The following is a 13,359-nucleotide window of genomic DNA, read 5'->3' on the forward strand; positions in this document are numbered from 1 at the left end:
TGTGGGATGCACATCCAGGGCACGAAGCTCCCGTTCCACCACATCCCAAAGATGCTCTATTGGGTTGAGATCTGGTGACTGTGGGGGCCAGTTTAGTACAGTGAACTCATTGTCATGTTCAAGAAACCAATTTGAAATGATTCGACCTTTGTGACATGGTGCATTATCCTGCTGGAAGTAGCCATCAGAGGATGGGTACATGGTGGTCATAAAGGGATGGACATGGTCAGAAACAATGCTCAGGTAGGCCGTGGCATTTAAACGATGCCCAATTGGCACTAAGGGGCCTAAAGTGTGCCAAGAAAACATCCCCCACACCATTACACCACCACCACCAGCCTGCACAGTGGTAACAAGGCATGATGGATCCATGTTCTCATTCTGTTTACGCCAAAGTCTGACTCTACCATCTGAATGTCTCAACAGAAATCGAGACTCATCAGACCAGGCAACATTTTTCCAGTCTTCAACTGTCCAATTTTGGTGAGCTTGTGCAAATTGTAGCCTCTTTTTCCTATTTGTAGTGGAGATGAGTGGTACCCGGTGGGGTCTTCTGCTGTTGTAGCCCATCCGCCTCAAGGTTGTACGTGTTGTGGCTTCACAAATGCTTTGCTGCATACCTCGGTTGTAACGAGTGGTTATTTCAGTCAAAGTTGCTCTTCTATCAGCTTGAATCAGTCGGCCCATTCTCCTCTGACCTCTAGCATCAACAAGGCATTTTCGCCCACAGGACTGCCGCATACTGGATGTTTTTCCCTTTTCACACCATTCTTTGTAAACCCTAGAAATGGTTGTGCGTGAAAATCCCAGTAACTGAGCAGATTGTGAAATACTCAGACCGGCCCGTCTGGCACCAACAACCATGCCACGCTCAAAATTGCTTAAATCACCTTTCTTTCCCATTCAGACATTCAGTTTGGAGTTCAGGAGATTGTCTTGACCAGGACCACACCCCTAAATGCATTGAAGCAACTGCCATGTGATTGGTTGGTTAGATAATTGCATTAATGAGAAATTGAACAGGTGTTCCTAATAATCCTTTAGGTGAGTGTATATATATATATATATATATATACAGTGAGGGAAAAAAGTATTTGATCCCCTGCTGATTTTGTACGTTTGCCCACTGACAAAGAAATTATCAGTCTATAATTTTAATGGTAGGTGTATTTTAACAGTGAGAGACAGAATAACAGCAAAAAAATCCAGAAAAACGCATTTCAAAAAAGTTATAAATTGATTTGCATGTTAATGAGGGAAATAAGTATTTGACCCCTTCGACTTAGTACTTGGTGGCAAAACCCTTGTTGGCAATCACAGAGGTCAGACGTTTCTTGTAGTTGGCCACCAGGTTTGCACACATCTCAGGAGGGATTTTGTCCCACTCCTCTTTGAAGATCCTCTCCAAGTCATTAAGGTTTCGAGGCTGACGTTTGGCAACTCGAACCTACAGCTCCCTCCACAGATTTTCTATGGGATTAAGGTCTGGAGACTGGCTAGGCCACTCCAGGACCTTAATGTGCTTCTTCTTGAGCCACTCCTTTGTTGCCTTGGCTGTGTGTTTTGGGTCATTGTCATGCTGGAATACCCATCCATGACCCATTTTCAATGCCCTGGCTGAGGGAAGGAGGTTCTCACCCAAGATTTGACGGTACATGGCCCCGTCCATCATCCCTTTGATGCGGTGCAGTTGTCCTGTCCCCTTAGCAGAAAAACACCCCCAAAGCATAATGTTTCCACCTCCATGTTTGACGGTGGGGATGGTGTTCTTGGGGTCATTCCTCCTCCTCCAAACACGATGAGTTGATGCCAAAGAGCTCGATTTTGGTCTCATCTGACCACAACACTTTCACCCAGTTCTCCTCTGAATCATTCAGATGTTGGCAAACTTCAGACAGGCCTGTACATGTGCTTTCTTGAGCAGGGGGACCTTGCGGGCGCTGCAGGATTTCAGTCCTTCACGGCGTAGTGTGTTACCAATTGTTTTCTTGGTGACTATGGTCCCAGCTGCCTTGAGATCATTAACAAGATCCTCCCGTGTAGTTCTGGGCTGATTCCTCACCGTTCTCATGATCATTGAAACTCCACGAGGTGAGATCTTGCATGGAGCCCCAGACCGAGGGAGACTGACAGTTATTTTGTGTTTCTTCCATTTGCGAATAATCGCACCAACTGTTGGCACCTTCTCACCAAGCTGCTTGGCGATGGTCTTGTAGCCCATTCCAGCCTTGTGTAGGTCTACAATCTTGTCCCTGACATCCTTGGACAGCTCTTTGGTCTTGGCCATGGTGGAGAGTTTGGAATCTGATTGATTGATTGCTTCTGTGGACAGGTGTCTTTCATACAGGTAATGAGCTGAGATTAGGAGCACTCCCTTTAAGAGAGTGCTCCTAATCTCAGCTCGTTACCTGTATAAAAGACACCTGGGAGCCAGAAATCTTGCTAATTGATAGGGGATCAAATACTTATTTCCCTCATTAACATGCAAATCAATTTATAACTTTTTTGAAATGCGTTTTTCTGGATTTTTTTGTTGTTATTCTGTCTCTCACTGTTAAAATACACCTACCATTAAAATTATAGACTGATCATTTCTTTGTCAGTGGGCAAACGTACAAAATCAGCAGGGGATCAAATACTTTTTTCCCTCACTGTATATATATATATATATATATATAATATAGTAGTACACTGTTTTATTGACAATAAGCCTATTAAAAGTTATTAAAAAGCAATATTATTATTATTATTATTATTATTATAGTGATCATCTATCTGACACCTTCATCCAAGCCATGTTTATTAGAGGATGCATTTCATAGGGTCAAACCAGGTTTATAGTGATAATGGGGTGAAAGCTTTCTCAGCCCAATTCACAGCTCTCATTGTTCAAAACTACTCTTTAGAATGAAATAATTAATGATCCAGGTGAGTTCTGGGAAACTGCAGCAGGCATGTATTCGATCACATCTTGTATAGTTCTTGTTTACTTACCGGAATGGCATTCTGGGCAGCACTGCCCTTCCACGGTCACAGCCAGTGAGCCAACAGCACAGGTAGGGCAGGAACGACGGTAACACGTAACCTGTGAATCTCTGCACTCGCACTCCTTGCAGGGGCCTTCCTGCCACCTCTCCAGGTTCTGGGGAAAACAAAGGAACAATTTGGGGATTTCCACTGCATCACAAAGGCGTCTGAGAACGTGAAAAATGGGCACTAATACTGTGTCAGGGCTATACTCACAGAAAGGTGTTTCTCTCCATGCAGATCAGACTGCAGACCCTTGTAGAAAAACAAAATGTGGAGGAAATACACAATCAAAAATAAATTACAGATTTTTAAGATACTATAGGATTACAGAGTATTGAACAAAAAAAGACTAAAATCTATTATTGATTACAATTGTATCTTTGCACATATGGTACAAATGTATTTATTTAGTATAGCAGTGATATATTAAATGGATGAAATTAATGGGATTAATTCTTAAAACAGTAGTGGGATTATTCACTAAAACAGAAAAAACCAGAACAGAATTATGGTTTCATGTTTGTGCATATATCTGCCTTTTTCTTTTCGTGATTTCACTACTGATGAATCAGTACAGGAATATGATGCCTTACAAATGGCGACAGCAATCACTCCTGAACAACACGCCATTATTTTTAGAGTGAGCCTCATTTTACTCAACCTGTAAAACTCTTGAATGTATGACATCCCTGAAGATTTCCAGGGCAATGACATCTATTACTCACTTCAAGTATTTACAATTGCATAAATTATCTGAAGTAAACTGGAGGTGTTCCGAACCTTTTTGCCAAGAGAATTTATAGGAGGGAACGGACAAAGACAGCAAATTGGCCCAGTTGGATGAGATACAGCTGGCTGAGCTGATTTGTGAAGGGCTCTTTTGTTCACTTGACTCGTGGAGGTTTGGGAGGTTCTTTCTCAGCCACTGCACAGATTAATGATTGGGTCACATGACTGTCGGGATACAAGTACATGGCGCCTGAGAAGCCCAGGAAGACTCCTTATTTTAGGTATGTTACGACTCTGGCACATCCAACCACAAACAGGAAAAAATAAAAAGTGCCACCTGAGGGAGAACGAATCCCACCCGACAGTGAACAACTAAATTATAGTTAAATACAACTTTTTGTCATCAACAGCAGCTAAACTACCCTTAATTTATTAAGCAAATAGGACATTGACTACAGGCCGGCAGTTTTTGCAAATAAGGGCTACTTGTTCTTCAAGAGAACAGTTACTTGAGAAGAAAGTTAAGGTACTATTTATCCTTATTAAGATAAACCACGTCTCTATATAATGTCTGGAGAATATTGTGTCAATTTAACCGAGTCTGCAGTACAGTGTCAATTCAAGGCACACACTTGTTGGTTTTCTCCTGCTCAAGATGAATGTCAGGCTCTAATTGTGAACTGAGCTTCTGACACCTACTGTCTTCACCAGATCTATGCTACATTTTTCTTATTGATGGCAATGTGTCAAAATAAAGTGACCATTTCAACTGACATCAGCTACACTTGGTGCATGCTTAAATTTAAACTGAGTAAGGCTCGTTTAGATATTATTATGCTGGATTTGTTTTGCATTTGTAGTATTTGCAATTAAGACATCTGCAGCTGAGAATGGAAAACAAATTAGCGTTACTTCAGTCTACCTTAAAATTAAACTCAATAGCTCTATAAGTACATGGTTTAAGAGACTGATTTCCTACCAATTTAACTGAAAAGGTATTTGTGGGACTGATTAAAAAACTATTAGTTCATCTTTTTCAGTTTTATAGATAATTCAGCATTTGTTAGTCAGTAAGTTACACACAGTCCAACATAACATGACAATAAATTACACTCTGCCACACACTCACACTGCTAATCACAGCAACACATGCGTGCACACTGAGGTGTTCTAGATACAATAACTATTATATCTTTACCTCTTTGGCTTTCTCCTTGTACATACAGAAACTGCTCATAGACATGCATTCTGGGCAGCATTTCCCTGGTAGATGAACTAGTTCTTCTCCCTGTTGAATAATTAGAATAGTCTTTACACGGTTGTGTTATGTTAGGCAGCTAAAAGGAAGGTTTCAGCACATTGACAGATCAAATAACTCCCTTCATCAATAAACTGAACTTAACAAACATAAGTCATCATTTACAAAAAAACAGAAACTGGATCCATCAACAAACAGAATGAAGAAACTAATGTGAAATGAAGAAGGAGGGCACCAACGTGGTTGATGTTGCCCGCTTCATAATCGCGGTTCATAATCAGCTTCATAATCATGGCTTCAGAGGAACACCTGCCAAGGGTGGAACATTCCAGACCACACAAGTGAATCATATCTAATGAAGAAAAAAAAAAAAAAAGCATAACAGGGGCCTATTGGATTGGCTGGGGATATTTCATTACATATCTGTCTGAGCACATCTATAGAAGCTCAAGGTAGCTAAAAAGGGAGATAATTGTTGACACAATAGACCCAATGTAACTATAAACAGGGACTACAGCCTTAAACAATCTAAATAATTTCTAGATGTGTTGTGTGCTGACAAAAAGAAGAGCAAAATCTGAAACAACTTTCTTTTCTATATTTATATACGGGAAGTCTGCCAAAAACTAGTTTGTAATGAATGACTACAGTAGTATTATTGAGCTGTACATCTATTAGTATGATATATTATCATAACCACATTATATTTTGGAAAACAAGAAATAAAAACTCCTGTTAAAACACAAAACACATTTTCTCATTAAGGTGCAACTGCAATGCAACAAAAAAGTTGAAGAAAGGGTAGAAAATATAATCTTAAATAGTCTTTTCACGTCATTTACAATCCTATCGGGTTATTCTAATATAAATTCTCAGTCCGGCACTCCTTCTGAATGTCAATACTGCATTCATATCAGTCTTTCAGGGCCGTTGTGAAAATCCAGCCCTGAAAAAGGAACAGAGTTGGAATGTTATGGATCGGTACTAAAAATAAACCAGTTTGGTCTTGAAAGGAAGTGTTATCTTTGTGTCCACTGCTTTATATACACACGCTCATGCTTTTACCTCTTTAGGCTTATTAGAGTGCCTTCCTGCTGTGATGGGAACGATCATTTGAATAATCTTAGGACACTTAATAATGCATGCATATTTTAATAACCGCTAGTGTTTCATGGACAGGATTAATGTAAATGTAGCGAGCGTTACCCTTACCCATGCGCACTGCACTCTGGCACACTCTGCCTTCTGGCACAGGACCTGTCCTCGCTCGCACATGCAGAACTCGCAGCCCGTGCCGTTCCACATCTCGCCATGGTAACGGACCGCGTTCTCGAACAGGCAGCTGCCTTTGGACGACACGCATTCCTCGCAGCACTGGCCGGCGCGCTTCACTTTGCTCTGGCCCTGTGCGTCAGAAAAAGGGGTTTGTTTAGTTTCCCGACCGGCCCTGTGAGAGCATCCTCAATAGCACAACTCATTATGGATTTAGAACAAAGTGCTCACAAAGAGTGGCCCATTTCAGGATATTTCAGAGTACAGTTTGTAACAGAAATCCAAATTTATATCAAATGCAGTTGTAAAATTACTATCTTTATTTCTTTCAGGATCTCATCTCTCAGAGGGAATCTGCTAGTGATGTATCTACTCCACTTAGTGCTTGAACACATTATAAGTTATTTATCCTTAGTAAAGGAGGTTATTGTTTGTAACTTTATCACCCTGACACACTGTCTATTAGACAATATGGAGACCTAAAGACTGAGCAGTCATAACAGAAAGAAGATAATATGCCAGGGTATTTAAAAAAAATAATAATTAATAAATGCAATAACTATTTCTGTGAACAGCTGAACAAGTGAATGATGCCCAGAAGGCCCCACTAAATCAAATGTACTGTACTGTTCTGTGTCTTTAATCCGCTTTCAACTGGTATATTATATTATATACTTGTAAAATCTCTTAGTAATATTGCTTCTCATTATTTTCCAGATGGCTACACTGAAATTAGCCAGGTTGCTATAGTAGCATTAAAGAATTCTCATTTATAAGTGAGGCCCAGCTTAAGACTGTGATAATGAAACTCTCATAAAAACCTGCTAGAACAGCTTGGCCCAACACATGTTTAAGGAAGGTACTTAAGGGGCAGAGAGAGAGACTGTTACTGACCCTCTCGCAGCTGATTGGTGGGCAGGACTGGGTGTGACAACGTGCTTCCCCGCGGTCACAGATACACGCTGTGCACCAGTTCTTCCTCCATTGCTGGCCATGCTGCAAAAGAAAAGGACAGTCAAATCAAGGAACCCAAATGCATAACACCAGCCTTCACAGAAAACCACAATGTTCTGCATAAAAGAAAAATCCCTTGCCAATCTCCCACAACCTCACGCAAACCATAATGAAATTTCTCAGCATGTGCAGCTGAAGCCAAGGGAGCTGAATCAATAACAAGAACGGGGAAATTGTTATGCGTTGGGAAGAATAAGAAAATGGTAAAATGTCTAGAACAGGACAGGTCCCACTGTATTAATTTAACACATTTAGGAATTATATTTCAGTAAGATAAGTATATCTCTCAAGTAAAAGTACTGACAAGACATACCTAAGTCAATTACTAAAACTTGCTATGCATGGCAGATTTTGGAATAAACATTTAACACTTAAATTTAACATCACATACAGACCAGCATTAATAGAATGTTAAAAATATCTATATATAATTGGCCAGTCCATTCCTGATCTTGTCATCTATTATCCATTGTACTGAAAACAACTAGGACTAAAACTAATTCACTAATAAAACCCCAATTCAAACTGAACATTTTGATTTCTCAAATGTTCTTCAACGTTCAAATCTTCAGACAGTAGGTTATTTACAGCATGTTAAGCAGTAACAGAAGCCTGAACCCAAGCCATACAAATCTACATACAATTCAGATAGCCCAGCAGAAATGCAACCCTAACCGTAATAAAGGCCTAAGTTTACTAGGGACTGTAACCCCAGCCCTAGCCCGAACCAAAATGTAACCCCAACTCCATCACTTAACCTCAATTTAGTGCAAAGTCACAGTCAAATTACTCAAAATAATACCCTCAAAACAATCTAAACATAACCGTAAAGCCATTCCTATTATCAACTGCACCCCTAATTAAAACTTATCTTGATAACATTTTCTATTGCTGGATTTTCTTTTTTTTTCTCATGAGATTATTGATGCATTACTGTTAATCACCTGTATACATACATACATACATACATAAAAAACACATTGTGCATTACTAAAGTCAGTCAGTATGTGCAAGTTGAGCAACAGATATGTCAGGTATCTTTCTAAACTGTATAAAGACGAGGATACTCTGCATGTAACAGATGACAGTCCGAAAAAAAAGGAACAAGGAAACAACGGTTCCATGCTGAAGTGTATTTCACAGAAACAAACATGTCCTTGTAAAACCTTGTACAGGATCACACATTCGGCAAGAAAGCAGGATAACAGTATCAAAAAGCAGAAGTCCCCCTGATATGCTGTGCAAGCAGGAGAAGATGGATCGTTTATCAGTGAAATTCTCTGTCTCTCGCACAAAACCTAACGCCTAACGAATCTGCTGTCTGCTGGAGTGAAAATGACGGGCTTATCAACTCGCTGGCTTCCTGCCAAAAAACTTTTGGAGCCAAGGGATCCATCAGTGATTTTAACTTCTAACAACTCTTTATTCCAGTTTTCATGCACCTTCAAAGCCTACTGTGCCTTGTTATCTGCTTAGGCTGGGAGCCAGGAGACAGAGAGCAGCAGCTTTGTTTCTGACACATACACACACACACACACACACACACACACACACAAAAACCTTTGAACTTAGTTTACTCAAGGTTACCTTGTACTCCTTCCCAGACACTAGACAGGAGTTTGGCACACATTGCGGACAGCACTTTCCAGGGTATATCACCAGGTTCTCATGCTGCAAGAAAGGATGGAAGCACAAAGTGTTAATGGTACACGTCAATGCAACAGACCATATGGGCAAAAGATTTCATTTTAGAATAGGGAATTGGTCACTGGAATTCTGGCAGCTTGAAATGGATCGCAGAATTATTCTCAGACGGCCCATATGGTTGCATCTTTAAAAAACAGTCTGCTGGTTAACCAATTAACCGTTAACCAAAAAATAACAAATTGATCGGTCAATCCTATTGGTTAAAACATGTTAATTTGAAATAAACAATGCTAGAGATTAGTATTGGGGGTTTGATCATTCAAGTTATGAGAAGTTTTTGAGTTATACAAATGAGGGCACAATGTTTAGGCTTGTCTGTTAACAGTTAACTGCAGACTAATGAGCATCAATTAACAGTAAAAAACCCACTACACCAACAGACATTTTTGGCCTAGTAGTCTCTTCAGTAAATAATTGCCTCCCAGCCTCTTCAGCCGCTGATGCGCCTGTAAGACAAAATGCTCACCGGCTTGCAGGCCACAGGCTCACACTCCGCAGCATAGCACTGCGTCTCTCCATCTCTGCAGACACATTTCGAACACGGTGTGGGCTGCCACTCTTCCCCATCCTTGTACTCCTGCCCTTCGAAGGAGCAAGACACTGGAGGAGGGGGAGAGAAATAAATACATAAAATAATTGAAGTGGAGCAATTATCTGAGGGATGAACTTGACCACAATTCCTCCTGTTCCATTAGCAGGGCCTATCATGGAGTCACCGCAAGAGGAGATCGGCATTAAAAGGCTGCGTTAACGTTACACATGAGGGCAACCACCTGGCTTAATAACTTTACCTCCAAAACACACACAAATTAACAACAACAACCTTATAATTAGAAGACCTGTCCAAGCACATTCTTTTTTTAATTCTCGGTCAAGTGCGGACAAGGAAATTAAAGGGATGTTTTTACAGTCAGGGTTATTAAGAGCATGTATGGCATGTGAGATCTGTAGAAAAGAATAACATGTCAAAGGCTGAAGGGCAGTGACAGTAGCATGAATGTATATGTGCTTACAAGATGTAAAGTAACTTGAGAATGCTGTCCAAGTTAATATAGGTAAAGTGCATTTGACATACATTTTTTGTATCATTCTTATGAATTCAGGCTAAAACATTGATCTGAGAAGGCTGAGAAATGATCTTCGGTTCGATTGTCAGTTTCAACTGCCAACTGGTATTCCTAACCACTCTGACTGCAAAACCCAGTTCCAGATCATAGAGTGAATTTCATGACGAAAAAATAAATTGATAAGATAGGTTTCTGCCTATTCGTAACCGCTGACACTGTTGAAGATGAATGAAAAGTTATTTGTTCAGCTCTTCCCCCCTGTCTCAAACCAGTGCACTTCCTATCGGTGGAGCATCCGTTTCCCATGGCAGCGTGGCTCACCTCCGCTCCGCACGCACTTGGGGCAGCACTCTCCGAAGGCGGTGAAGCGAGTCTCGTCTCTCGCACAGCTGAGGGGGGAACAGGGTTTGGGGCTGCAGTCCACTTTCCCTTGAGAACAGGAGCACCCGGTGCACTTGGAGCTGCTCCACTGGCTATCATGCTGGAGCAAACCATAAGACAGGGAAGAAGGGGGAAATTACCTTTACCGGTAGGCTGCTAGCTTGAGAGCCAATAGGAATCGAGAAGTCAGCAGGGACGTTTTAACAGAGGAATGCTGCTAAATTTTTCATCATGTTCATGATTTTCACTCCATTAACTAATTTCAGTACCTCAGCTGGGGTACGACCCTATTGTGTTTTTTTTTTTCCTTCCTAATAAGTAGTCTGGGTGGTCGAACCACACCCAGATTCTTTGAATTGTGAGTAGATATTTTAACCGTTTTTTTTTTTTGACATATTGTTTGTCTACAGGACTGCGACAGCTTGCTTAGTAACACAGGTTTTCTGAAACAGCAGGCTAATTCTTTCAGTAAAAGCTGTTTGAATGTGTAGGAATGCCAGCAGAATTGTAAATAGATTTTTAAGTAGCTTGTTAAAGACTGGCATGTCACAGAGAAGGTTTCCTTTGCAAATAAAAACAAAACTTAATGAGCAAGAACAGATACATAATAACAGCCACAAACTGTGTGGCACTATTTTTTTTTCTTTCCTAATGTAATAGTGCTGATAAAGAGTCTGCATCCCTTACCCCATAGATTTGTCCTTCATGCTGACAAAAGCCTCTGGATTGAGGGACACACTCCGGGCAACATTTATTTGGAGGTACCCTTAACCGTTCCCCCTTAGAAGAAAGTTATAAGTTAGCATATTTACAGCATCATTTCTCAATTTATAAAATGCTGTTGGGATTAAGGCTTTTGCAATGAATACTACATTCCTGGAAGAAAATTTATTATTTTGCCATTTGTTGGTTTATCTAATGTTCACCAGAAGATTTGCACTGGGGTATGAACCGAATAATAAAAATAGACCTGATCAATTATTTTTCAGTTATAAACAAAAACATCATGAATAAAGTAAGAGCATGCTTTGTAATGCAGAATAAAGAGTGTTTATGTGGAGTTCAATAAACATTCGGTAGACTAAAGACCCAAGGCAATGATTATGCACAATGCTACAAAACTGATTCACTGTATAATATATCATTGAAAAATAAAATAACTAGTGTAATGGGAAATGACTCCTCATTCAATACACGTCCAATCTGAAGAGAGCATGGGGTAGAGGAGGGATAGGGGGTTACATAATTTAATTTATCCGGAAACACATTACCTTTTGGAAGTCGCACTGGGGATTTTGGCAGTGAGACGTCTTGCAGATGACAATATCGCTGAAACAGCTGCAGTCTTGGCAAGAGTCGGGCTTCCATACGGTATTATTCTGCAGATAAATCAATAAAACCACAAATCATTACCAGGACCTATATGCAGTACCTACCACAGGATACAAGCTAATGCAGCTAAGATCTATCAGGTGAAATATACAACCCTGAAAGAAAAATCATAATCCAAGAAATAAACTACTTTTAATTGCCTACTTTTAACTTAGTGCCCAAAACTGGTATAATTATCTTTTCTCTAAAAAAATACCAAGTATGGGAAATTACCTGGAAGAATGAAGAATGTTGTTAGTAAGGCACATTGATCATATGCAGATTTTACATAATTATTATTCATTTTTATAAATCAATTGTGAGAAAAAACAGAGCTTGCATAAAAACACACTTATTTAATCCTATATCTTGAAAACAACATGAGGAGAATTGTCATCTTTATAAGAAATGGCCATCCACATCTTTCCTCAGGTGATCAGGTAAATTAATCACTTCATATTTCCTAAGAAAAGCAGAAGGCCTCTGGGCTGTGTCTGGCCTTCTGACTCAGCAATCCTGGTCAAGACCCTTTTACACAACTGACTGGCCAGAGGTATGCCCAGCAGCAACACGAGCAGCGTGGAATCATGTAAGACCAACATGTTTACAATGGACACAATGCCATTAGCATAGCAGTGTTTCCTTTGGGTCAGAGAGCTAATTACAACGATATTATTCCAGTTCCAGCAGTTTCCATTGTTGATATGCACATATTGTTTAATCTGGATTCGGTTTCCATACTTGAGGAATAGCTCATCGGTTCAATTGATCCAGGTATCAATCACACACTACAGATACCAGCTGAAGTCTGCATACACTTCTCACAAAACATGACAAGAAGTTGTTGCATTTTGTTTTAATATGCAAACTTTTGTTGATTGTTTCCTAAACCTCCTAAGGCTAGAGGAAACCCTAATAGCACATTCCAAGGAAAATGCTGCATGGGCTTCAAAAGTACGGCCTCCAAACCAATTCCCCAGAGCCTAGGAGGGGAAATAATGAGATCTGTTAAATGTTGCATTACGATAGATGGGACCTGTTCCATGTAAGGCTTTATATACCATACAAATCATTTTAAAATCTATTCACTCTCAGATAGGGAGCCAATGTAGATCTCTTAAAACCAGAGTTATATAGGGCCACAGCGTAGTCCCTGTTACAAAGGGGGTGCCATATTTTAGGCTATTCAGCTGATAAAATGGAAGACCTGAGTAAAGAGAATTACAATAATCTAGTTTAGGGTTGACAAGTGTTTATACTACTCTTGCACTACAGTCTCTTAAAAAAAAATATTGATGACTCCTAATACTGTTTGACCTAATAACCAGTATCACATGGCTGCTTATATTTTGTTGACCTGAGTCTCCTTTGTCAGTGCTTATGGATGTAAAACTCCTGGCAAACTGAATGGAAGAAGTACAGTTTATAAAGCACACATATCACACTACAGATTACTCACATTGAACAACGTGCCATAGAGTACATCCTAGACTGTGATCAAACACGGGGCTGTTGTCAAGTGGTAATTTT

General features: G+C 40.0%; 1 protein-coding gene across 2 annotated transcripts in view; it reads right to left on the reverse strand.

Moving 5' to 3' along the window:
- Positions 1-13,359, reverse strand: part of fras1 (Fraser extracellular matrix complex subunit 1) — a 126,884-nt gene that overhangs the window by 66,403 nt on the left and 47,122 nt on the right. For both annotated transcript variants that reach the window (XM_066712106.1, XM_066712105.1), the window contains exons 3-12: positions 11,730-11,837; positions 11,146-11,238; positions 10,399-10,558; positions 9,477-9,610; positions 8,891-8,974; positions 7,184-7,285; positions 6,230-6,421; positions 4,958-5,047; positions 3,244-3,282; positions 2,995-3,142 (exon numbers count right to left, since the gene is read on the reverse strand). In XM_066712106.1, coding sequence (XP_066568203.1) covers positions 2,995-3,142; positions 3,244-3,282; positions 4,958-5,047; positions 6,230-6,421; positions 7,184-7,285; positions 8,891-8,974; positions 9,477-9,610; positions 10,399-10,558; positions 11,146-11,238; positions 11,730-11,837 — 1,150 coding nt within the window. The remainder of the gene's footprint in view (positions 1-2,994; positions 3,143-3,243; positions 3,283-4,957; positions 5,048-6,229; positions 6,422-7,183; positions 7,286-8,890; positions 8,975-9,476; positions 9,611-10,398; positions 10,559-11,145; positions 11,239-11,729; positions 11,838-13,359) is intronic.

Source organism: Amia ocellicauda, chromosome 8 (assembly GCF_036373705.1).
Source record: "Amia ocellicauda isolate fAmiCal2 chromosome 8, fAmiCal2.hap1, whole genome shotgun sequence".
Taxonomy (NCBI): Eukaryota; Metazoa; Chordata; class Actinopteri; order Amiiformes; family Amiidae; genus Amia; species Amia ocellicauda.